Below are 26,948 nucleotides of genomic sequence, written 5' to 3' on the forward strand. Positions count from 1 at the left end.
TGACAGGATACTGCTAAAGGAGAGCTGTTTGTGCAGCAGGAAAAATCTGGTTTTAACAGGTAAGGGGGCAGAGGAATGCAGTGATGGTGGACAGGAAGCTACAATGCAGTCTGTGCACTACAATGCCCTCACCAGCTGCTGCAACCCACTGTCTACACCCAGAGCCATCTGGCTCCCATCTGGCAGAAGTCTCCCTACAAAGAGCTGAGGAAGAGTTAATACCATAAGGCAGCAGCTGCAATGATGGAGTGTAAAGCAGGAGGTCTTCTCCCCTAGAAAGCTGCACACTCTGCCCAGCTGGTGCGATCGCTGCATGACTGTTTCCCAGTGTCACAGACACCTCAGTGAAGAGTCTTTTGACTTTCTCCAAAGCCCACCTAGTTCCTTGTCCTCTACTCTCCCACCACCTCTCTGTGAATTCCCAGTCTCCTCCTTCATCTTTCCCTATGTGTTTGCTAGGGAATGCCTGCCAGCTGTCTCTCCCACACACCCCATAGCTCACCAAAAGACCTTGCTGTAAAAGAATATGCTGTTATGAGATTTGAGATGGGTACAAGAGCAATTACTGAGGGACACTGGTTTTCTTCTTCCTTTTAGCTGTTCAGGAGAAAACTAGTACCACTGGAGGCTTGCTCATTTTATTCCTCCAGATCAGAGACCTGCTGCTGTGGCATCTTGTCTATGCTGAGCAGGTACCCACTGTGAAGTCTGTAGGGAGAGTCTGCAGCCACAGCGTAAACACTCACCAGAGCACATCTGCTGCTGCTAACAAACTACACTGAATCAATCAGCTTCTCAGTGAATAATGCCACTGGAAAGCATAGCATTTCAAGTCACCCCAGCTTCAAAATAAAATGGGACAAGGATGGGGAAAGGGGAGGAGGAACACTGAGAAGGTGAGAGTTGAAGATAAGGCTTATCTGGGCTGCAGGGAGGTGCCATGTATGAAGCTGTTATAAAACACACCAACAGTAAAAGCCAAAGTAAGGCTCCTCATCTCACACAGAAGTGGTACATTCAGAATGATGGATTTTACCCTTTCTGGTCAGAAACTGTGCTTTGCTGCCCTTCATGAGATCCCAGAGCAACCCCCCTGACTTCACCTGAACCTTTCAGAAGACCCCCGTCTGACTGTCAGACCACAGAATTACCAAAGACAGCCCAACATCCTGCCCTGCAGGGACACATCATATCTCAGACCCTTGAGGAGGGTGGGCAGTAGGAATGGGTGGAAACAGGAGGTAGGATGCTCATCTCCCACTGTCAGCCACCTCAGAACTGGGCAACTTAGTCTAAACTAGTTCCCTCGTGACATACTTATGGAGGAGTCCAAGGTACAAGAACCTTCTGGCACAGCCCAGCTTTCTCCACAGACCATACGGAGAGCCTGGACAGATAATTTTAAATGATGCCAATAATGCCCATCTTCAGCAAAAAATAAACAGAGCAGACACCTTCTGCATACACAGACAAATGTTGCAGGGAGTCCTCTACTCTCCTACACCAAGACATTATGACTTGGAAGTAAAGCTTTTGGAAGACACAAGCATTGCAAAATCTGAAAATTTTTGGCATGAAAATCCTCTTTGGTCTCCCTTTCTTGTGCAGATGAAGATAATACAGTTTACTGGTCAGAGTAGATTTGGAGTGAAGATGGAGGGGAAAAAAAATCCAGATTTTCTTTGAAACATTGTGTCTTGATCCTCTTCCCCAGTATCAACCAAAAATTTCCACACTTTTTTTTGTAAATATCTGTCTCCATCTTTTTTCATCTATCATTTCAAAGTACTTTGAGGTGGTGGATAGAAGCACTCTATGTGCAAATTACCAAGAGAAAAGTCAGAAACAGCCAGTCCTCTTCTACCCAATATATACAAGAGCTGAAGTTGTTTACACTAGTATAATTTTTCAGGGTAATCAAATGTTTTCTTTTAACTCCCAATAATCCAGGCAATCCAGGGGTTCTCTCAAGATCCTGACCATGAAACACAGCAGAGTTGGCCCAACTCAGGAAACACAGCTGAGAAAGGCAGATTTTGTTGATGAGGACTGAGATGCATCAGACAGAAATCTATGGAGAGCTGATAACTGGAGTAGCCAAGGATGCTGCAAGTTACAATTGAATGTATTTGCAGAGCCATGGGCAGCCTGAAGCTGGTCATGAAGATGACGAACAATACATTTTAAATATATGAGCAGACAATGTGATGGAAAAGCTCACACCAGGATCCAGAAACTGCTGTCTTCCTTTGAGCACCTAAATTTGTAAAACTAAGAATCGCAACTGAGAGAAACTCTTGTCTCCTGAAAACTGCTTTCAAGCTGCAGCATACTGCCAGTAACCTACTTATTATCATGAAGACGCTGAGTCAGGTGCTTTCAGAATAAACAGGCTTTCGCTCCTTCTCTTTTCTGATACTATCTATAAAGTTGCATTAATCTTCACTTCAGATAACATGATACACTGAGAAGCAAAGTAGGAAAAATTTCCCAATTGCATACAAAGGGATACAGGACTTCAAATACTGTTTGTCTCACAAGAAAACTTGGTGTCCTCATTTTCAGGCTGAGGTCGCATTCCTTCAGCACATTTTAATGAAATATAGCTGTTTAATAAGATTTCTCAGCATGCTTCTTGTTCCGTTGGGTAATACTGTGCCAATGTTTCTCGTTTTCATTCTCTTGTTTTAGTGTCTGACTCTTGCTTTGCCTTCTATTTGTCCTCACTACAATACAAATTAAAATGCCACTCCCACTGTCAGTCAGAGCCAAAAATAAAGCTAAAGGCAATAACTAAAAATTCTATTCCCCAAATAACATTATGGATAACATCCATCTGGTTAGAAATCTAGTTCTGATTATGCAGAATAGCTTTTGGCTGGTCTTCTGCTAACAGTGCCAGCTGTTGCTGTTGAATGATCAATGTGATCATGGTGCCAAATAGATTTAATTTCTGACTTCTTTCAACCCAAGGGAGAACAGTCTGACAGAACCAAAAACCATCTAAAGTTTAACTATGTCTCATATCCTCCTGCTTGCAAAATTCCAGACTTATTTTGAGGTAATACCCTAGATACAACTCATAATAGTCTAAGGGCTCTCCTAGAGTATTAGTTATATGTTAGATGGGACTGTTGTCAGCGCTCAAAATTAACAACAAAATTAGCTGCCCTGTGGACATGCTTACCGCACAACAGCTGTGTAGCATGGGCACAGATTCAGTATGATAGAAAGCAGAAACCAACTTTAGGAGCTGTATGGTGCTGTCATAAGGATCTAACCAATCTACTCCAGTGATACTAAAAAACAAAGTTATCACATCTCATCTTTTGTCAGAAATCTTGCTTTTTCATGACTCAGACACAGACATGAAATCCAGATCCAGAAAAGTCCAAACATCTTTCACCACAGATCTCTAATGACAATGACAGCAAAGATGTTCAAAGCTGGACTTTTATTATGCTGCCATCTCCTCTTAGGATATTGTCCATGTGATGCATGTTTTTCAGGCTCACCCTCTTCCACTTAGCCCACCTACTCAGGGCTCTTGCTTGTCACTTCCAGCTCTCTGAAGTAGCTCAACTCCCCTGCCTCCACCCCCACTCAGCTCCTCTGACTTTCTGAGAAGTTCGCTTAAACTGAGAAGTGGATACACCCATCTGCAATTTGGAAACACTGCTCTCCCCCAGTACTTGCACTTTGGGCTGTGAGTATCCATGGGGAGATAGGCGAGTTGTAGGGCAGCTGAGGGCATTTGTTCCCTCCAGCTTTGCTCTTTCTTGAAAATCAACCTCTCAAATATCAGGAGGAGAGAGAATGGGATAGTTTGCAAGATGACTGGCTTCTAGCTAATTAAAATCTAATGTCAGTGTGAGCAAGGATTACTGTTGTGTTTATGGAAGGGAAAAACCATAACAACATTCCCCAGGAACACAACAAACTTGAGCACTGCAAATAGAACTGGCTTTGTAAGTACAAATCTGAAATGGGAGTTTGGGACTACAAAAAAGACCCCAACATTTAAAAGCATTTCAACCCAAATTAAATTAAAAATTCAAATACATCTCTCCCACCTCATCCCTTCAGCTGCAAGATGGTTTGGGATGGCAGCTGTAATTCAAATCAATCTGTAACTATTTGAAATGCTTAAACAAAATCCTCACTTACAGTCAATTGGTTAAATCATCTGCTAGGTCAAGTCCTTGATTTAAATGCAGTTTGTTCACATAAGGTAATGGAAAACAACAGCTCATATCCTTAAGTATGTGTGCATGTCTTTATAATGAGCCTGTATATAATCAACACATCAAGACTCAATAAATCCTATTCCAACAGCAGAATAAGCCTGCTCGTGTTACTGTGAATTAATCTCTCTTCTGGCTGACAGGGCTTGGACTCTACCCTCCTTGAGGGACCCTTGTCCTTCCATGACAGGGGACAGGGAAAGACAGCTGATTTTGGCAGCTGCTAGAGTCCTTTCTGCTGCCAGGGAGGAAAATACTGCAAGGCACATAAGGGGAGGCTAAGTGACCTATTTACACAGCAAGGGGGTGAGTGATTACCACCAACAAAAAGAAGCAGGCAAGCACAGCCCACCTGGGATATCCTTGCAGACTAATCCGAACTTAAAGAGTTTTCCCTGTGTATTTATGGTGACAACTCTTAAAGACATTTCTGCATTAACCAATCCTCCAGAGGAAAGTCCACACAGGTTTCCCATAAACAGGCATGACTGGATTTCAGTGCTTTCCTTCAGGAAGTACTAATTTCAAGGATTCATATAGCATTAAAAAGTACTGACAAAAGAGGATACTACTGAGGACTGGTAGCAAGCTGAGCCCTCTCTTAACTTTGGGCTATCAAAATAACAGACACATCAGAAAGCACAAAGTCAGCATAGCCTTAGATGACAGAAAATTTGTTCTCTATTGGTGTAGAGGGAAGCACAGCAACTAGGAGTGAAAAAAGCCCAATCTGCTGTCTGCCAGTGTTGTGCTGTCACCTTTTGTGTTTTGCCCAGTTCTGATAAAAAGGCATATCACACCTCTGTTGAGGGCACCCTGGCCATTGCAGAGGCCATCTCTCACTCAATGTTGTAAGGCAAAATGATTGATTTGTCCTGACAGATCAGGGATGCACATCTTGGAAACACCATAAGTCACAGAGCAGCATTTTGTCAGGAACACTGCTGCTGTGTATTTTTCCTCTAGGGAGCAGTTTGGGTGGAACATACAGTACTTTATGCCAGTCAGCATTTCTCAAGTGAGCTGCACACACTTAGTTTTAAAGGTCTGTTCACATGTCCAAAGACAGCACAAAGAACACAGTTCTCTCACTTCTAAATAAATAAACAAACAAATGGCAGCACACACCACTGTTCCCTTAGGTTTCTCAAAGCATTTGCCTTACCTACCTCTCTCTGATGCTGTGCTCCATCCATGCACCAATCTGGCTGCACATTACCACATTCAAGAAGCAAGGTTAGGGTGCTACTGAGCTGGAGCTAACCATGCTGCTGAGGGCCCAGGCAGAGCAGACACACACATACTGCACGTCCTGCTCTGATTGCGAGCAATCTCATACATCCAAGCTTATGAAATACATCAGAGATGGAGATGGAAAGGACTTTTATATGCTTTGATAGTACTAGGTTTGTCCCTGCTGGCTGCACTGATGTAGGAACACCGGTATGTGGCAACAAAGGGATTAAAAACAGGTGCACCTACCTGTCTGCCATCTTTTTGATTGCAGGCTTCCACTGTGATTTGAGAGCCAGTAGAGAAGGAGGTAATGGAAAGACACTTGTCCTGCTGTCTAATTAAAGGGTCACTGAATACCCACTCCTTTGGAATAAGAAAAAGAAAGGTTCCATTAGGATCACAACAGCGATCAGATGAGTGAGAGAGTTTTTTCCATCAGATATTAAAAAAACCTCTATCCTTTGTTCTATTCTTATCAAAGGCTCCCTGGGAAGACTACCACAGCAGTCTTCACCTGATCAGAAGTTTATGCTCAGGCTTGGTGCACCATGACCATTTCAAAGCCTGCAGCTAGCTCCCCTCACCATCTGACATGTCAGATTAACCTTGGATCCCATGCAACTCTTTGCTCTGCAGCTTTACAGATTCAGGACTACAAAGCAAGGAGGACCCTGAGCCCTGACTTACAAGACATGCAACTGCTTCTGCACATTTTACAGCAGACATGTTCTGTAACAGGTATCCTGGACCTATAGATTGTCAAGCGAAGCAAAACACATGCAAGCATATCCATGTATCATCAGCACACATAAAGGACAAGCTGCTTCATTTCTCCCTCTGACTAGAGGGATGCCTGACCCAATCACCTATTATTACTGTACTTTCCCCAAGGAAGAAATACAAAATGCAGTAAATTTCAGAGATTTCAAATGGTAATGACATGGAACAATGAGTCAGATTAAATGGCATATTGAATGCTGGCTGCAAACTAGTTTCTAACAGTTAACAGATGTGAATATGTGTTTTCTGGCATAAAATATCCTACTGTGACCCATAACTTTCTCAAGCTGCTTCCCTGCTGCTTTTAATCACCAAAAGAAGAGGCTGAGTGCAGATCTTCAGCTCACATAAACCAGTACAGTTCCACTGCAGTTAGGAGAGCTGCACCATTATTACTGCAGCTGGGATCTTAGCTATTTAAACTCTATTTGAGCTTTAAACTGAAACACATCCGTAAAACAGCACAATTCAAGTTATCTGCAGCTACAGCTAAACTGGCAGACCAAGGAATGTTTCTGATCCTGGGAAAATCTCTTACCCACATGCTAAAGTACTAGCCAAGCACAGCCATGGAACGATTCTGGTGGGTTGGACAATGAAGCAAAGCACATCCAAGCAACGATCTGAGTGGGAACAGCTACATGACTTAAACCCTGGTCACACATCTACTGCACAACTTGTCACCCCTGGGGCATTCAAGCACTACCTTTCGTCTTTGAGTGATGGAACTTCATACTCTATGCCTGACTGCTGAGCCTGTTGAGCCAACAAAGGTCTAAGAGATGGGCACAGCTTGTTCTTCTGCTTGTGATTAAAATCATTCTTCCAAATGGCCAAATTCTTCCTTCATTCACCTCCATACAAACCCACCAAGGACAGAAATGCCTTTTCAATCTCAGGTAATAAAAAGGGTAGAAGCAGGAGCAAAGCACCAAACTGAAGCCTGCCTTACCTGAGTGACAGGTGGATTGTTCACTGTCCCTTTACAGTTTCCCATGACAGCCAATATATTCCCTGTGGTATCCTGTGCCTGAGACTCCAGGCAGTTTCCTCCTTGTTTAATTATTCCTGGAATCAACTCCTTTTCAGGAATCCTTGAAGTAAAATGACAGTTGCATGATACTTCATATACAGAAATGTCCAAAGCACTTTCACATTTATAAGGGCTTAACAGGCCCCTGACTGAAACACAGTCCCCTATATTTGACAGAAAATGAACAATATTATGCTATCCATTTGAAATATATGGAGGAGGCAAAAGTCAAGGGAGAACTTGGTCAAGGACTGGTATCTTTTTGTTTCAGAAGGCATATCAGGATCTTTAGGTATACCCCAAGCTGTTTAATGTGTTGATTCTGAAATTCTGAAAGAGGCCATTTCCAGCAAAAAGCTATATCCACACTGATTTACCCTGCTTCTGCCTCCCCCTTTTTCAGTCTTCTCCCTACTGCTAACACATACTCATTGTCTCAATGGTAGGAATACAGGTAAGGTCTGTCAAAGCCAGACTACAGCTGGATGTTTTAGCCTCCACTCATGTTAGCCACAGACTGAGATGTAAAGGTGTGTTGGATAGCATGTGCTAACAAACACAGATCTATCCAGGCTACCTTCCAGCTGAGCAAGGGCACAAACACTACTGAGTCCTGACCCAGGGCAGGTGAAGCCACAGGCATTCATCAGAGCTTTCTCTGAATCACCCACACCTCTGCACTGAGGCCGTCCAGCTCTACTTGGCTCAACTACCTCCGGGTAGAGCATCCAAAGGGCAGAGACCAAGTCATAACTGGGAGGGATGTAGTGCTCTGGCACTCATCCGCACCCTGCACCGCCGAAAACACCACTGTTGCACATCTCCAAGGGACAGCTGTGCAGGGCAGAGCAGAAGGCTCCCAGAGGTAGGAGCAACAAACCTTTTGCAGAGTTGTGACGATATATGCCAGGAAAACACAGGAGGTTTCTCACGAAAAAGAATAATTGAGGAAAACCTTTTCCAAGCGAAAGTTTTTCCTTTGTCCACTGCTGTCAAGGCTCAGCTTGTCATTGTGACCCACCTCCCAGATCCTTCAGAGATTTCTCCAAGTGAAAAACTGACTCACTTGAGCTCAGGGTAGACGTTCTCCAGATACCACTGGAAGGATTTACAGTTCAATTTGCGTCGCTGCTCCATTCGGTCTGCAACACTGGAAACACAAGCAGTTGTTGAGGATGAGGCAGTGAACAGGAGGGAGGGGAACAATGAAGATTAGCCAGGAGGTTTGAGGGAAATTATATGACTTTTTGCCACTCATTCTCCCACAAAGCTGTTGCTGGGTTCAGAGCACTAGCAGTGACCTGAGGTGAAAAGGAGAGAGGCAAGTGGCAAGAAACAAAAATGGAAGAAAGCTGTTCTTGCAGAAAGCTCTTCTTTCACTTCCTTTAGCTCAGAGTGATGGCAGGGCCCAGGTCCTACCTTGTTAAATAATACGTTGCAGTAAAACTACTGTAGGATCAGGAAAGCACTTCTGCCTCTGAGTGCCCCTGTAGAGGCATATAATGAAAGTTGCACAATGATCAGCTGCTGAAAAGGCCTAGAAAGTGTCTGTGCTCAGGTATGCACGTATGATTAATCTGTGTGTGCTAAAGAGTATCTCTAGCTCATGGCAGCAGCTCTAGGCTCAGGCTGGGTTTCAGACCTGGAGAACTTAGTTATTTGTTCTTAAGCTGTTTGGGGAAAGGGAATAGTATAAGGGGAGACTAACTCAACATCTCAGTAACTGTCTGCTGCACCAGTCCTCACATTGCTGATTTGCTTGGCTTTAGCTGACTGAACAAGAGAATTTCTCTCAAGCAGTCACACTCAAGTGGGGTTCTGCAGGGCTCCATCTTAGGCCCTGTGCTCTTCAACATCTTCATAAATGACTCGGATGCAGGATTGGAGTGGATACTGAGCAAGTTTGCAGATGACACAAAACTCGGAGGAGCCGTTGACTCCCTCAAAGGCAGGGAGGCCCTGCAGAGAGACCTCAACAAATTAGAGAACTGGGCAATCACCAACCATATGAAGTTCAATGAGGGAAAGTGCTGGATATTGCACCTGGGATGGGGCAACCCTGTATGCTCCTACAGACTGGGGAATGAAATGCTGGAGAGCAGTGCCACAGAAAGGGACCTGGGGGTCCTGGTCAATGGCAAGTTGAATATGAGTCAGCAGAGCCCTGGCAGCCAGGAGGGCCAACCCTGTCCTGGGGGGCATCAGGCAAAGCATCACAAGCTGGTCGAGGGAGGGGATTGTCCTGCTCTGCTCTGCACTGGGGCAGCCTCACCTTGAATATTGTGTGCAGTTTTGGGCACCACAATATAAGAAAGATATTAAGCTGTTAGAGAGAGTCCAAAGGAGGGCAACAAAGATGATGAAGGGCCTTGAGGGGAAGCCATATAAGGAGTGGCTGAGGTCACTTGGTCTGTTCAGCCTGGAGAAGAGGAGACTGAAGGGAGACCTCATTGCAGTCTACAACTCTTTGTGAGGGGAAGAGGAGGGGCAGGCAGTGATCTCTTCTCTGTGGTGACCAGTGACAGGATCTGAGGGAATGGCCTGAAGTTGTGTTAGGGGAGGTTTAGGTTGGATATTAGAAAAAGGTTCTTCACCCAGAGGCTGGTTGGGCACTGGAACAGGCTCCCCAGGGAAGTGGTCACAGCACCAAGGCTGACAGAGTTCAAGAAGCGTTTAGATGATACCCTCAGGCACATGGTGCAACTCTTGGATATGCTTCTGTGCAGGGCCAGGAGTTGGACTCAGTGATCCTTGTGTGTCCCTTCCAACTCAGCATATTTTGTGATTCTGTGAGCAGTGAAACTAGGAGCTCTTGTCTTCAAGCTGTGACACTACATTTGTGTGTTGGAACAAATTTCAACTGTACTTATGCACCTTGCCATCCTCAGCCCCCGGAAGCCACTGTACATATATACATGAGGCCACACACCTCAGGAAAATGTACTTAGATTCTATATCTACCAAAATTGTGGGGAAGGAGGGTCCATTATAGGCCCCGCTGTCAGTGATGGTGTCAAAAGCATTTGCATTCTAAAATCTAGATTTAATGGTTCTAGATTAAAGTTCACAGGATTGTTACTACAGGTCAAGAAATTGCCTGAAATCAAAGCCTTACACTTTGCTCCAGCTCTTATTCAGCCAATGCTACTAGTAAAGTCACTAGGAAGTCTGTGTGAACAAGAGCTGCAGGTTTGGCCCCTAAAACACATGAGCAATATATCCATGTACAAAATGCAATAGTCCGATTTCCCTCACAAGCAGCAGGGTTACTTGCTATTTGGCCCCAGTCCAGCTGCTGCAGTCAGCTCAAGGACAGATAAATTAGGCAGGCAAAGCTATTTGTACCAAGATATGTAATGCATCATGATAATAAAGCACAATGTACAGCAAAAAAAGTGACCTGCTTGTCATCAAATAAGAAGGACATGCATCATTACCCAGTGCACATAGCTACACATTTGAGATACAACCACATTTGCCAAGTCCTTACACTGATACAATAGCCATTTGTTCACAGGGCAGATACAACCCACAAGTATACAGCACTCCTGGAATTTTTACATTTATTTGGGATTCAAAGGGGTTTGATAGCACAGAGAGCAAGCTCTCCTCTTATCCCAGGTTTTGGTGTCCATCACTGATTTCTGGGTCACAGAGAACGGTTAAGCCTGTAACAACGAATCCCATGTGGCCTGAAGACAGCTTTAGCAAAGGTGCTGTAAGGAGCACAGTTCTGCAGAGATTGTGTTTCTGAATGACATGTCTCACCACTGGCCATGTTCTCTCCTGCCCTACAAACCAGGCAAACTACCCATTCACTGATCAGGAAAGAGGGGAGTGCACCAAGTGCAACCTGCCCTATGTGCCAGCCAGCTGTGCTTGCCCTGAGATTCTATCCACACCGGAACTTCAGGTCAAGCTCTAGTAACTGCATAGCTTGCATTTCTAGAACAGCTGCATGTTGTGTTAAAAAAATATTCCTATCAATCCACTTAAAATGTTTGGTCTTTTAATTTCATTACAGATCCCTCTGGCCTTCTGCTAACAGATGATTTATGCAAAGTTACTGGGGGAAAAATAAAGGGAATTAGAAGCAAACCTCATTAGCCAGACACTCAAGTTACAACCTCCCTGGCAAGCTAGCCTTTTAGAGCATCTCTGTTTCTCACACTTAGCCCCAGAGAAGATCTAAAAACTATTTGTTGCTACCAAGCGTTTTACCAGAGCCTCTTACCAAGGTCTGGGGGCAGTTTACCTTCCAAATGACTTCCCAATAGCAGATGGCCGGGCCTCATAGTAGTACTGCTTGTATTCATCCATCCACACCTCTGCTGTGCGCTTGGTGTTCCTGCAGGGGGATGAGGAGATGATTTGCTGAGTGCTGTTGGAGAACCTGCCCTCCCAGCGAGCAGGTTCTGGGTGAGCAGAACTAAGGCCTGTCTGCCAGGAGGGAGTGGGGGATGGTCCCAAATATGAAACACATTGGGCAGTATGGATGGATAGAGATTGAATGTGTTAAGTCTACAAAGCCTTGCAGGAACATTCTGTTTGGAAGTTAAAATTTTAATAGCCATAGTTTACCATGACTTTTTCACACATACTCCCTCTGCAGAGACACCTGGACTAACTGTCACCATCCCACTCATTTACAGTATTCCTTTCCCCAGATTAGAATAACACTATTGGATAATTCAGCTTGGAATGCACTTCTGCCTAACATCTAACATTCTGCCCAAAGCAGACTAGCTTCATATTAGGTCATGTTGTTCAGCATCTTGACTAGTTGAGTTTTGAAATCTCCAAGGATGGAGATTTCACCGCCTTTCTGGGGCCCTGACGCAATGCTTAACCACTCTCATTGTCAAACACTTTGTCTCAACACTCTTCCCTTCCCATCTATCCTGCAGTAGAAGTCGTCCTCAGGGCTTATCTCAGAGCACATACAGCTCAGAGACAACAGAGATAACTAAGGACTGCCAATACACAGGCACATGTCATAAGGCAGTATCCATGAACAGCCAGAGTCTCACTCTGGGGTACTGTTCCCCCCTCCACTGCAGACTGAGGAGGAACAAGACACACTAATACAAACAGAGAAGGGAACAGGTTTTGTTCACAGAAAACAGCAACTCATCCTTCCCTTGAGAACAGATGCTCAGCCACAAGCTGTTCTCTGTTACCAGGCAGAAAGACAACAAAGAATCCAGGCTTATTTAGACATATCCAACACAAAGGTGATCTGGCTGCTACCAGGAACTACTCAACACCTACTTGATGTAAGTCAGTGCATTGCCCTCAGGAAAGTCATAGGGATGGCGCTTCCTGAACACGTGTCCCACTCGACTGCAGGGAACGATCTCCAAGCTGCCACCACACATCCACACTCGGAAAGAGAGCTCTGGAAGAGACCCCAAGAGTCATACAGATACAGGCAGATCGGCAGCAGTTCCAAAAAGGGCAACTTCCTTGCCCCTCTGCTCTAGATGTATTGCCTGCAACAGCAAAATCAGGAAAAGCGATGCCATAGTGAGAGCGGAGAAACTGTTCTCCCTTTGTTAAAATGGAGGCAACCCTTGTGGCTCAGAGACTTCCTAGTCTTCTCCAGTCCTGCTTCTCTTTAGTTCCCTGAGCATTTCAGTGAGACACCTTTGCATCTGACCAGGTCATTGAGGTTTCTCTCAGGCCTTCAGGATGGCATTTGTCAACAGTGAGATCATTGCCACACCCACCTTGCTTTGGACTCCTGTAACATTCCTCCCTGCACATAGATGGAATTAAAAAAAGAATTACTGTGTAAAGCAAATCATGTGAGGAAGAAAAGGAGTTTAGAAGACAAAGAGAAAGAAGAGAACAAGATGAGGGCATAGAGATTCAACGTCTAGAGCAAAGTCCTCTCCCTTATACCTCTAGGTTATCCACCCTACAATGGCTTCTTGTTCTGGTTGGGTCTATTTCTAATTTAACAAAAAAAAAAGAAAAAAAAAAAGAAAATAAGTGGATGACTGTGTTACAGTTTGTCAACAGTTGCCTCTGCTGGGGAAGCTGCTCAGAGCAGATATGAGTCTAATAGTATGACTATAAAAATATGGAGAGAATCCTGCTACTTGAAGAAATCCACCCTATCCTGAAGCTAAATTCAACATTTTGGTAAAGGATTAGAAGAACATGGAGCTTTGATGTACAGGCACTTATTTGCATCACAGAAGATATGTGACCTTGCTCAAGCTTATGAGTCTGTCCTCGCAAATTTAATCACTGCCACACCAGAGGGGTTTTCCACTCACATTTCATGTGGTGATGAGAAGAGAAGAAGGAAGAAGGAAAATGAAAATTAGCTGGGTAGTTTGGTAGTCCTTACCAAAAGGGTTTCAGATTGTATAGACTAATTACTTCAAAAATTTTACGCAGTTGGGATCTCCCTCCAGTAATGCCTGAAGTATGCGGCTCTGATGTTTAGAAATTAAAAAGAAATTATTCATCCAGATCTAATGGATGTTTGAAAGCATATATACACACTAACATCTTCCCAACCTTCATCTTTGTCCTTTGCTTTCCTCTCTGCACACTGAGAGAGGTTGTTAAACAGTAAGTTGCAGGGTGGGGGAAGGTGGTGCGTTTAATCTAGCTTCTAAGTAAAAAACCACATTTTACTATACCGTATTTTGTGGCATTTCTTACTATCTCTTGTATCTCCTTGTCTCTTTTCCTGAGCTTATTATTTTCAGTTTCTTTTCAACAGGCAGTTCCAGATTCGAATAGAGGAAGGGTTTTAAAACAAAGAAAAAAAAAGCCCAAGACATAAGTTTATGTCTGGTGGTATGTCCAGCTGGCATTTGCTCTCCTGGAATGAGGTTCTGACTCACTCTGGCCTACAACAAAAATATAAATCTCAGTCTAGCGTGTGTAACTTAAAGTCTTGTCCATTTCCCAAGAGAGGATTTCTCATGCCATCTTAGACACACAGACAGACTGCATGTCCAGGTTTGTAAATGATAGAACTCTTTAAAGAAGAGGTAAAAGAATGCAGATTTTGGACACATCAGAGAAAATGAAGACCAAACATAACTTATTAATGACTTTCATCCATCCTCTGATGAAAAACAGAACTTTTTGCTGTACGTTTTTCAGGACGTGACCTAGTCTATATGCGTTTTAAATTACTTAATCACTGTGTTTTTTCCCCATCACAGTGGAAAAAAGGGGATTTACCAGCTCACATCCAGCTGGAAGGATATTTAAGCAGCTGGTAATTGCTGCCTGATCATTTTTGTGTACCTGCTGTGTGTGTAGAGCTCATCCAGCTCTGTGCCCTTCCCATACATTCTCTTATCCTGTTTCCTCACATAAAAAATGTTTCAAAGTAGTTTATTAAAAATGGCCTTTGTGAGCAGAGAATGGCCCTTCCCACCCACCCACCCAAATTAGTCAGAACCCCTCTTCCACCTCATCTAAAATGATGACCTAATCCAAACAGTTTCTTTCCACTCAAAACTGTAATTTTAAGTAAAAACAGTGTTTCAGAATACTATTAATAGTTTTCCTTAATCAGAAAACCCAGTTTTCAATTAACTATGATTAACATTTTTTTATAGAGGCTAAATTAACCATTCTGAATTATTCAGGGAAAATTAATATTTCTTGTTGTCAAATACAGGTTGGTTTCTATCCCTCTGCATTCAACAGCAACAGGCTCAACAGAGGATAAGAGACAAGTGGTGGTAGACACAGAATTTACAGGAAAACCATGTAACAAGGCAAAGCTGGTAAGCCCTGTACATGTTGCTGAGTCTCACACAACCTGGTCCAGCCACTGCCAGGCTTTACAAGAGCAATTTCAAGGAGAATGAAGCAATTCTGTGGAGGTTTTGAACAGCTCTACCTGTAAGAATGGCTGTGAGTCCATAGATAATTTACTGCTACTTATGGCAGAGAGCTCTGCTTATTATCATACTACTGATATCATACAGACCAAACAACACTGGGCTCCCAGGTGGGCAGAAGCAGACAAACAAAAACCTAAAGAAATATTCTTTCTCCCTCCTTGAGGCTTACACCTTTTACAGAGTTGCAGCTCAGAGGTTGGCAGAATGTCCAAGTAGCTGGCTCTGCAGCTGAAGCAGGGCTAGTGACAGCAAGGAGCTGAGTCTGGCTGTGCAGAGTAGTCCAAGGGACAAAGGAGAGGGGATCTTCATGCCTGGGTAAAGGCTTCCTGGCACAGTGCTTAGCTGATGCTACTAGCACTGCTGAGATCCCAATGCCAGCCCCATGTAATATCTCTTTTTAATATAATGAATATCATAAAACTGAAGCAAGACCTGAGAAAACAGAGGACACTTATTATTAGATATTTTGCTTTTAAAATGTGGTACTTTGATATTCTACTATCAGCCCAAAATATTATTTCCTGGTTTCAGAAAGCATTTCAGAAACAAGCAGTTCTCCCAGCTGTGTTCAGAGAAACAAGTTTCCTCTTCCTGACTAGTTTGTTCTTCCTAGTTGGTTCTCCAGGTGCTAGAAAACACCATACAAATTCTTCTTTAAAGGGTTTTATTTACAAATCTGTGACATTTATGCAAGCTGTAGAAATAGAATTTTCTTTAGCAGTGTTAGCTACAGAAAAATCTACTTAAGTTAGTGCAAGACAGCATAAGGCTTTTATCTCTTCAGCTTCACCTGCACCATTTCTAAATGAATGCCCCAAATACTTGAGGTCTCCATGAACCTCTCTTTGCATCTTCTTGCGTTTGTCACGAACATCTGGTGACACTGCAGCACCCCTTCACACAGATCAAAGAGAGATTCCTGGAATATCTGTGCCACCATTAAGTGCAAGGACATGGGTTTAAGCACTATGTCCTATAACAGCACTACAGTGGACAGACTACATGGGCCTCTGAATGCTTTACATGTTTGTGATGCCCTAGTCTGCTTCTAAATGTTTGCATTCTGAATCTATTTGTAATCAAATTTCGTTTACAAAGACATTTGTTTTATTAGGAAAAATATCTTTTTGACCTGTCAAACTGGGAGACCAACTCAGACTTATCTACGAGAGAGGAACAGGTATAAGAGACTGTGGGAGTGGCTGTCCACTTCAGAGCTGGAGCAACACAGACTGTCATGTGAAGAACTGGGGGAATATTCTCCAAAAAGAAGCAACCATTTAAATTTCAGGAGGTTCCTTCTTCTTTCTTGTACTGTGGAAGCACCTGTGTAATAGCACATATGCCTGTAAGGGAGTGTAGCCCTGATTGCAGAATGTCTCCACTTTATGCTGACAGCAATAATAGCTCTGACCACCATGGGGATTACCTGGCCATGTCCCTAACCTTACACTGACATACAGATCAGATCTCTCAGAAGAAGAATTCTGGTAAGTGATGAAGACTGGGAAGAGGTTCTGCATTAGTGTGCCATTCCCTACACTTACCAAAATTTTCTCCTCCCCAGATGTCCATTTGAGTATCATATTTTCCCAGGTGGTTAAACCAGGACTTGTCAATCACAAAGATGCCTCCTGCTATAACAGGGGTTCTGGAAGAGAAAACAGAAGCCCACAAAATAATCACAAGTATATGTAGCACCACAAGCTTAATTTTAGAGGGCAGACAATTTATCTAGGCCTGACAAATTTTACCTCATGTAAAAGAGAAAAAGAGGAGAGTTGGGAAGTGAACCTGCAGCAGGTTTCTGAGATCCCCCTCACTAGATCATTCTCCTGCCTTTGTTAGATGGTCCTGCAAGGACTACAGGAGTAATGCTGTGTCTTTTGCATTTATACAAATATTCACAGTATGAAGGAATGACAGAGGCACTGTCTGATGATTGTGTTCACCAATTAGACACAGTGTCACAGGCTGTTGCGTTTATTGCTCTGCTGTTACCAAGCTGGTTGCCTCTGGCGTGCAAAACAGAGGCTCACAAATCACACAGAGCAGTTAAACGATACTTTTATATTACAAATAGGGAGCTTTCTGCCTATACGGACAAGCATCGTGACTTTTCATATCAGGATTTGTTACATTCTACATGTTTCAGAGCCATGTACACTGCAGTGAGGCTGGCAACAACTGTGTCATCTGTCCATCGACATGCAGATTTAGGAGGCGAAAGTAATTCTGTGACCACATTATCAAGTAAGATTCAGTTTTCCAATCTGCTTTACACCCGCTGGATGACTGTTTATCTGCTTCATTCCTTAAGTTTTCACTTGAAAGGCAGAGGTAACTAAAAAATCCCAAAGGGATTTCTGAGGCATTCAGTGTGTTGAGTGAGGGAGACCACAAGAACAAACATATAGAAGAAGAGGTGGCTTGTAGAGGTGGCATGCATGACAGTATAACATTCCTGTTCTTACAATATTCAGAGGGTATTGACCTCAATGCATTCAAAAAATAACATGAAGAGTTTGTCATCATCAAGTGAACTCTCTGGCATTTTGTCCTCAGCAAGGCAGTCTCTGTACCCTCCTTGCCATACAGGTGAAGGCTTGGTAAAGGCATTTGGAGGACTATACCCTGTCCATCAGAGACAGTTACCTTATAGACTGAGTTGGGTCTGTTCTGGACATTTTCTGCTCTATAGGAATCTGCTCCCACTTAAAGTGAAGGCTCCAGTCAAACCCTGAGAAGGAAAAAGACACGTCAAATAGCTTCAGTGATAGTCTCTACCTTTACATCACAAGCTATCCCTTTGTTCCTTCCCTGACCACCCTCACAGTCTACCCAAAATGGCAATAGTCTATCCTAATATAGATGTTACCAGCTTCTGTCTTGGCACCGTCACCCCTTGGCATTACAGACCTCTCCTCAATTTAATTCCACATCTTCAGGAGAGTGTTGTCAGTGTGAAACGTGATTGTATTTTGGACAGCACTAACTTCATATCATTGCTGAGGGTAGCCAGAGAAGAGGTAGCCCTTGGCTGCAAGCAGGGCAGAAATGAACCCCAGCCACAGAACAGGTAGAAGGGCATCAGGCACTGAGGTGACTACAGGAACAGCTGCAGGGGGTTCAGCTGCAGGGCAGAGGTGAAAACCCTTTGAAGAAGATGCCATGAGATAGTCTGGCAGATCAAAGCAGCAACTGGAAGTGCCTGTCAAGACTCCAATGTACATGTAGCATAGGGATGGCATAGTGAGACATCTAATCAATTAACTAAGTCCTGAAATTGCAAAATGTTATGACATTGATGCAAGCTCAAGCGGAAAACACTAGTTTTGTTCTAACTCTGCAAAAGACTTTGCAAGTTGCAGAGAAAAAAGGACAGAGAAAAGACAGATCTTTCCCATCAGGAAAGATCATCACTTTTCTTGGAAAGCTGAAGAGAACGTAACTTATTTTTCATGCACCATCCCTCAGGCCTAACTTACACAAGTCATTCATTATACCCACCTCCCCTCAAATCGGCTGATGCTGCCAGGTAGGCAAAATTATCCAGGCTGATAACATCAATAATTGGACTCACCACTCGGGTATAATCCTGAGGGAGAGAGAGCAAGGGAGAAAAAAAGGAATCAGGCTTTTCTTGAATGTCTGGCAAAGCTGCCAGAGATCAGAAAACACAAAATGTGCCACACTAAGCTGCACATGTTTGTTTTCTCCAGAAACTTTGTCTGGTTTCTCCAGTACGGTTCTGGTGGCTGCACAAGGGAACTGTGGCCACTACATCCAAACGTGGAGACAGTGGGTAGTAGCCAGTTGCACTCCATGGATGTGGGAAATGGAGTCAGACTCCAATACCCAGCAGTGCTGCTAAAAAACAGCTATTTACTTCCTGCCCAAGCCACAGGGCTTGAATCACGGTCCCAAAAGTTTTGTGCTTGCTTTTGAAATCTACCGACAGCAGATGAAGCCATCCTTGAATTAACTCATTATAGAAATAACTCAGTTTAGAAATTATCAAACCCCTAATAAAGTATCTTCATAAGAAATACTATGAATCAAGACCCTACACTTAAAAATCATATTGTAAACATTATAATACATATAATACATTATATAAATTACAATATTAAGATATTGTGAGTACTTTATCGCCATTGAGGGGTATAGATATTTACAGTTTTCCTTTGCAATCCTTTTAGTAAGTAGAAGTTGAATAGTTTTTCAACATCATAGCACAGAGCATTAAAGACAGTCTTGTGACAGCTACCCCATAAGATGAAACAGAGCTGCCAATGCCACAAACAGCACCTTGTTATCAAAGAGCTGCCAACATCCATGCCTTTCCTATCAAACCTTCATTTGGTGCCTTGCAGTAGTTCCTCCTGATGTTGCACACTCGTTCAGGATGGGGCATCCTATGCGAGAGTTATCATTCATGTTTATTCCCTTCTGTGCTGTGATGGTTGCCCAGCAAGAGTGTGTTTGCCCAGCCTGAACCCCTCAGCACGCACCTGGTAGCCTGGTGCACCAGCCTCTACTCCACCAGTCAATGCCAGGACAGGGTAGGGAAAGACTGAAATCTGAACTAGGGTGCACATCAGAAATGTAGGAAGTATGTCAGAAATAGGCTGATTTGAAATCTGCTCACTAAAAAAATTAGTATATTAGAGTCAGCACCCAAGATTTTGCAATTTAGATTCTCCACTGAAGAAACTAGTTAGGTTCTTTCTGCTTAGGGACCCATATGCTGCTGCTGCAGCTTAACTTAAAGACCAATAGTAAAGTAAACATTTATGGGCTTCAGAGACAGAGAATTTATTGAACAGGAATAAAAAGCAGAAGCTTTTTTAGTTATCAATCCTGAAGTTTCACCTTCTTCTGCTCCTTCATATTAAGCCAATCAGACATGGACAAAAAGCATCATTAAAGTCTCCATCCCTTCTCCTGGGGCTCATTACTCCATGGTATCTGCCTTTCAGAGGGGATCAGTTACAGGCACTTGCAACCATGGCTTGACTTTTCCCATCACCTCTCCCCTGCCTTCTCTTACAGTAGAGCTGTATGTCTCTCCCTCCAGCTCTCCAGGGCAGTCAGGGTGACAGCTGCTAATATTTACGCCTCATTTTCACTCTTCCAGCCTCACATCTATCTTTTGCCAAGTGAACCATCAAAAGGACATCCCTGAACTCGCAGGCAGGTCTTCTGTGCTAGGAAGCTGCTGCACACACACTGTGTATGTTGGCGGCTCAGTAGGAACATTAATGGAAGGAAAATTGTGGCAGTGACAAGGCAGAGGAGAGGGTCCAGCAACAAGAAGGGAGGTGGAAACCATGGGAAAAGTTGCAGAGTGTATGCTGTCAAAGTGGGTGTCCTATGTACAAGTGAACAGGACTAGGAAGCACGATGCCTGCAGGACACATGAGATACAAGTTGATGGTTCCAGAGTTCACCTTTGCATCCCATCACTCTGCACCTCCTGCCTTGGCACACTATCAGAACGTAGAAGCCCATTAGGGATCTCTTGCCCATCTAGCTCAGGCTGTACTTTCCTCTGTAACAGCCTGCCTGCCTTGGCAGACTTTGTCCTCACCAGCACTGCTGATGGCATGTGAGGGCAGAGGATCCACCAGCACAAGTCAGGCAAGCACCATCCATCCCAGAGGGGGACGTGGTCCTCACCTCTTTCACTCTCTGAAGCATTGGCTGCAGCCACTCACTGTTGACTTCACAGTGACTGTCCAAGAAGGTAAGAATGTCAGCAGTAGCCACTTCAGCTCCTCGCACCCGAGAGCGAATCAGCCCTACAGTGAGGAAAGGACAGCAAAGGAGCAGGAAGGTTAGGAAGGGAAATAGTTGAGCCTCCTTCAGAATAAATACTTTGTGTGGCCATTACAAGGGAAGAGCAGGTGAATCTCCTATATCACATCTCCATCAGGAACAGAGAGCAGTTTTAGCAGGGCATCCTCTGGGGGCAGTCAGCTGAGCCCCCCCAGCACACCAAGAATGACTTCTCCTATCGCTTCTCTCCATGACACAGAACTTTCATCTGGCTCCTTCTCTTCCAGCTGTCCCTACAGATACCTTGCTGCTGCCTGCTTGCTGTCTCTTCCATTCAGCACCCTGCTCCCTCTCTTACCAATTCCCCATGACCAAATTCTACTTTCTCTTTCTGCCTTTCTTACTGCTTATCTGCTTTATTCCCATTTGTCCTTTATTCTGCCCTGCAGTCAGAGATATCAGCCTGGCTCTCAGATGTCTCCTTACTTCCTTACAGACCATCCCACTATGTGGGAACACTCTTTGTGAACTAAACAGTGGTTCCCGTCTCTCCTTCTAGATCCTCACTCCAGGCCTGCTGTTCGCTGACAGCTTTAGAAATAAACCAGCACATGTGAGTCAAACTAAAGAGCAGCTGGGAAAGTCAGAGTTACCATTTATGCATGCAGGAGATGTATGAGAAAAAGCTTTCCGTAATTGTATCTCCTTATGATAGATATATGATTGTTTTTTATTCTCCCACATCCCTACATGGCTTGTTATCTTGCACTTTGAGTTTAAAAGGACAGGACTTACACCTACATGTTTATTCCTAAAGATCTTAAAACGTGGTCTTTGTTCTAGCCAGGTCTCTGGACTCCACTTCTCATTATTTAAAGTGTGAAATGAGAGCCCTGAAGCCTGAGAGTTGATAAGCCACATTCTTCCTCCACAGAGCCTCCAAACTAGAATACCAAAACAAACTGCAACTATAAGAAATAATATGTAAGCAGCTGTCAGGCAAACAGGGTCATGTGGGAAAATATGCAAAATCTTTGTATGTACAAAGCTTTTCACACTCACCTTCTCGACGTGTGTTTCGTAGACACTTGACCTTTGGGATCTTGGTAAGGAGCTGGCAGTCCTCAGCTTAGGGAAGGCAAAAAAACACATTTGGCACACATGCATGAATTATTTGCCTTCAACAGAGAGCCCCAATTAGCTGTTCTCCTGCTTCTCCATGGGAGGGGAAATTCTACTTTCATTTAGCATCACATTAATCAGCCTGATGGCCTTAATCCTGTTGTCTAAAGAGTACACAGAAGAGCACTGCCTGCTTGCTGTCCTTAGACAGCTGAGCCTATGTTTCCCAATCCTCTGAGCAGCCAGGCCTCCAAGAACAATGAGCATGTGCTGGCAGTGTAGCACTGGGCACCGGTGAAACGGAGGGAACACAGGGAGCCGGGAATGTAAATGACCAGAGTGACAAGGATAAGAGAGTTCTGTCATATAAAGTGATCTTATCCTCTCCCTTTGCCTTCAGTGGCTCATCTGGGCATTTCCTGCCATTTGTTCTCAGGGCACTTTCTGCTTGACTTTGTTTAATAAAGACCAAAGGGATGTGACCCATTTCCTTGGAGACACTATTACATTAACACATGGATGCCTGATCGAGGGCTCTGTTGGCAGCTTGCCAGAAGCTCTTGGCATCTCTTATTTACATCAGTCAGGGAAGATGACAGAGAGGAACAGTTACCTGCTCCAGCCCAGCTGTACCAATGAGCACTGAGTTGTTAGTTCTCTGCCATCTGCTCTCTATTCCTGCCCTAGTAGAGGTCATAACAATTTCTAACTTGCTCTTTTTTCTTGCTCCAAGTTCACCCCAGTTTCCACATTTATTCCACATTCCTTTTCATGTCTCATGCCCCCCTTTCCCGCTGTCATCCTCCCACAGACTGAGCACTCTGGGGAGAATGCACTTAGCCAAAGTACATCTTTTAGCATGTTCCTGTACAAGCATTTCCATTCTCAAGGACACATGCAATCTGAAATTCTGCTCTAATGTGGGCACTTTAGCAGCTGCTGCACTATCCAAGGGAAGTGGCAGGTGCTCTGAATTACAGAGTATCACGATTTTGCTGGACCTCTGCTACAAGGGAAGGCAATGATCTCATCGTGGCCAAGTCACAACTTCAGGTATGAGAATCCTTATTAACTCGTTCACTCTGCAGGAGCGGAGCACATCACTCTGCCTGCAGCTACTTGCAAGAGAAGACAGACTCTCAATATCTTTGGAGAAACTGAGGTGGGTATTAAAGCAAAGTGTCAGACCTCAAACATGCGCTAAAGTACCTCCATGGAGGTGTCTCGGGGGAGTGGCTATATCCATAAATATCCAGTTACCAGTGACAAAATGAGAGCTGTCATAGGATGAAGCTTTGTTAAAATCTTTCTATTTAGCTAGGAGCCTAAACGCAATTTTTTGGATGAGCCCTGTGCAGAACGGGTACCAGAAATATATCAGTTTTGATCTGGCACACTTTGCCCATTGAGAACTGAATTTTTAGGTGCTGAGTGTAGGACACTTAGGATTGTTTGTTGGAAGTACTCAGAAACATCGAGCTTCTACAGCTGGGCACAGCTCAGTACTTATTCAAATCACACTGTAAGGCCCTCAGAAACTTAAATTCCTCATCTCAGCATCCACCTTTAAAAATTTTTTTTGGCCGAAGCCAAAAAGTATTTAGCCAAAGTATTTAGCTGCAAAATCAAAAGAGCATTGCTTCCTTACCTCAGCAGGCCAAGGTGGGCATTCGCAGCTATCTGTAAAGTGTTCTGAAGGAGTAATTATCAATTATTATAAATGGTACATAACTAGATTGTCCTTGAATCTAGTACACATCATGGGAGAAGCAAGAAGGCTTCTATCCCCACCACCTCACCACTACTACACAACAGCCAGGAGCAAGAGCAACTGTACAGATGGAAAGAGTACACAGTCTCCAGTCTGCAGATCTGGTGGAACTCATGCAGTAGACACTCCATCCCTATGACAAGCTGCCGAAGAAGGTATGGTGCTGCCCAAAGCACTAACCTTTCCACAGCTTCCCACAGGGACACCTGGGATCCTAAACATATGAGGGCAGGCAGGTAGTCTTGCCCTGGTCTGCCTGCAGGACCACAGGCAGCAATTTTCTGTAGGTTCCACTGCATCCTCTTGTTCTCTCTTGGTCTGTAATTACCCACTCTGCACATGTACAGCATTGCTGCATATATATCTGTGCTAATCAGCTCACCAAATGGTGCATAATGAAACTAGACAGAGATCTCTGGAAACCTAGGCCAAACTGCCAAGCTGACAAAAAAGGAAGACCCAATGTAAAGAAAAAGAGAGGAAGACGCTCTGGCCTCTGCCATGCATGGACCTTAAACACAGAAAAACTTCCTTTATTTTCTTTTTCTCTTGCATACAGACAAGAAGAGATCTGTGAGAGAGGGGGACGAGCTCAGGGAGGACAAAAACCTTCCGCAGAGCAGAAGGGAAAAAGCTCACTTGATTTTGATTTTCAGTACAAATACAAAAACAAAAAGCAGGAAAATAGAAGGGAAGAAATCAGTGCAAATCCATACTTACAGTCTGAGCTGAAGTCATCTACCAAAATGATCTCCTGGATGAGACTGGGAGGGGTGCGGTTCAGAACACTGCAAGAACCCAGGGGGGAAAAAAACACACTTTGTGAGCTACCATAATAACAACAATGTTAAGACTGATAGAAATCTGCTATGCTATGCATTACAACAGGAATACCAAACTCCAGTAAAGTGGAAGTGGTGACCTTGCCCTTGTAGCAGGATTCATTGATAGAAACCAAACTCCAAGCAGGAGTATCGCAGAGAGCTGAGGCATCTCAGTGGTACCTTACAAGGACCCACAGACAGGAAGCTGACTGGGGACTTGCCAGCCAGCAAAGGATGCTGCTGCATGCTCTCTGACTCCTAACAGAGAGGAGAAATGCAAAGCCTGATGGCCATTTCCATTTGCCAGGCTCTGGGCAAAGTTCACCATTGCTGGAGAGCGAAAAGAGCAGCCACTTTCCCCCATAAGGAGCTCTATCTTAATGCCACAGATGAGCCCTGCTCAAGCTTTCTCACCAATTCCCTTCTTTGGACAGAAATATTGCCAATACTGCCTTGGCAATATTCTGGATTTGGATTTTTTTTTTCCTCTTTTGCTTGTTACTTCTTTCAAACCAGCCCCACACTTGCTGAAAGCATTCTCTCTCCTTGGGTGGTCGCACCACACCCTCAGGACAGCAGTGAGTTTGCATCTGCAGGATACAGGAGCTTTCACACACAGGGTGAGATAGAAGCTTCTGTCCTCCTCAGAGGTCGAAGAACTCTAGTACCCTGGAGTCTGAGCAGTTTGGTTCTGACCTCTTAATCGCTCTCATTTCTTTAAAATGCTTGAACTCATTTTCCATGAACTTTAACTCTCTCCCTTGGCTTTACTACTATCACTCAGCGTATTCCCCCTTCAAGCCTCCTCCAATGCCTCTATGAACAGGCAGGTCCTCATTAACTTCAACAAGATTGCTCAGTAATGCTTAGGCACCCCAGTGTAGAGGACAGTTATGCAAATTTTAGTATCAAAAACAGAGGTAAACACTATTCTCCCAGTGCTAGCAACCTGTCTCATTTCAGTGACACCTGCTCTTCTATTTTGAGCAATTCTGCAGAAAGATTGCCGGCTTTTTTTCTCTTTTGTGGTCTTTTTTGTTTTATAGAGAAAACAGATAGCAAAACTAATCCCATACTCTCAGGTATGAAGAAGTAGAGAAACAAATTATCATCTTGCTAAGTAACATCACTAATGCCTTTGCATACAGAGCCAAAGTTTCTTCAGTTTGTGAGTTTTCTGCTGTTTCTCACAGCAAAATTCTGACTGTTCTGCTGCTTAGTATCATATCCCACTCTATTTCAGATTTATGCTGCTTTATATGCCTCTCATAGTATTTGTATTTTGAGCTTACATGTCCCTAGATGACTGAGTTTGCATTTTTTAAAGCTGAATCTCATTTGCTTCACTTGGCACATACCTCTCTGAATCCTCTCATATGGTGGGGTGGGAGGTGGAGGGGATGTTCCTCTTTGCCATTTTAAGCGCAGATTCTCCCAGCACAGCCATCATCTGCATATTTTATAGACAAGGTTGCCCTGCACTGAAATTCTTGTTTGTGCAAGCCCAATGCAAAACAATCCAGACAGACTGCATCCTGCAGTATAATGGCTGTAAACCAGTATTCTACACATTCTCTCACTAGCCTGGCTACTGGTAATGCTCACATTTTCTTCAAAAGTTTCAGGTCTTTCAACTCAACACATCTGGGGAAACAAACCCAAACATTTTGTTCTCTCTTCCTTGCCTGTCCACTGATTCCCCAGTAGAGAGAACATACTCCTTGAGGAGTTCACAGTTCATTGTACAATGTCCAGTTCTTCTCTCTACAATAATTTGCTGTGGATCCTTGGGAAAGGTAATTAATCTTCTTTGCACTTTGTTTTGCTTGTCTTTTTAGCAAGGAACACAATAAACCTAGTATTCCTCTTCAGTGAGGTGCAGAGACTGGCATGACAATCAATTACTTCTAGGCACAAAAATGCATTATTAGGATTCCAAAATTCAAATGACAATTGCATTTTACAGCAGAAACACCAACTGTTCTCCCTTCATCTCATGGACTCCCTTCTTACTTTGTTTTTTCTCACAGCTTCCTTCTTCTTTTTGTATCAGTGTCCTTACTCTCTTGCATGACATGACATCACATCAGCATTGCCAATGACTTTCTCTCCTCTGCTGATCTGTCCATCCTCCATCAGCTCACAGATAATCCTGTTTATTCCAGATGTTAGCAGAAGAGCATCTTTTTTCCGTTTGCTCTAAAATGATCTCCTCTTTTGCCATCATCTCAATTGTCATTGTAATGAGATGCTACACCAAGCGCTCTAGCATTG

The 26,948-nt window shown here is 43.8% G+C and overlaps 1 protein-coding gene across 4 annotated transcripts in view; it reads right to left on the reverse strand.

The window, feature by feature from the left end:
• Window positions 1-26,948, reverse strand: part of GALNT16 (polypeptide N-acetylgalactosaminyltransferase 16) — a 75,778-nt gene that overhangs the window by 5,288 nt on the left and 43,542 nt on the right. For all 4 annotated transcript variants that reach the window (XM_032691776.1, XM_032691775.1, XM_032691774.1 and 1 more), the window contains 11 exons: window positions 24,571-24,638; window positions 22,020-22,085; window positions 20,859-20,980; window positions 18,687-18,774; window positions 17,832-17,916; window positions 16,724-16,827; window positions 12,565-12,691; window positions 11,549-11,641; window positions 8,360-8,443; window positions 7,213-7,354; window positions 5,727-5,843 (listed from right to left, as the gene is read on the reverse strand). In XM_032691776.1, the coding sequence (XP_032547667.1) occupies window positions 5,727-5,843; window positions 7,213-7,354; window positions 8,360-8,443; window positions 11,549-11,641; window positions 12,565-12,691; window positions 16,724-16,827; window positions 17,832-17,916; window positions 18,687-18,774; window positions 20,859-20,980; window positions 22,020-22,085; window positions 24,571-24,638 (1,096 nt within the window). The remainder of the gene's footprint in view (window positions 1-5,726; window positions 5,844-7,212; window positions 7,355-8,359; window positions 8,444-11,548; window positions 11,642-12,564; window positions 12,692-16,723; window positions 16,828-17,831; window positions 17,917-18,686; window positions 18,775-20,858; window positions 20,981-22,019; window positions 22,086-24,570; window positions 24,639-26,948) is intronic.

The sequence above is a fragment of the Chiroxiphia lanceolata genome, chromosome 6, assembly GCF_009829145.1.
Source record: "Chiroxiphia lanceolata isolate bChiLan1 chromosome 6, bChiLan1.pri, whole genome shotgun sequence".
NCBI lineage: Eukaryota > Metazoa > Chordata > Aves > Passeriformes > Pipridae > Chiroxiphia > Chiroxiphia lanceolata.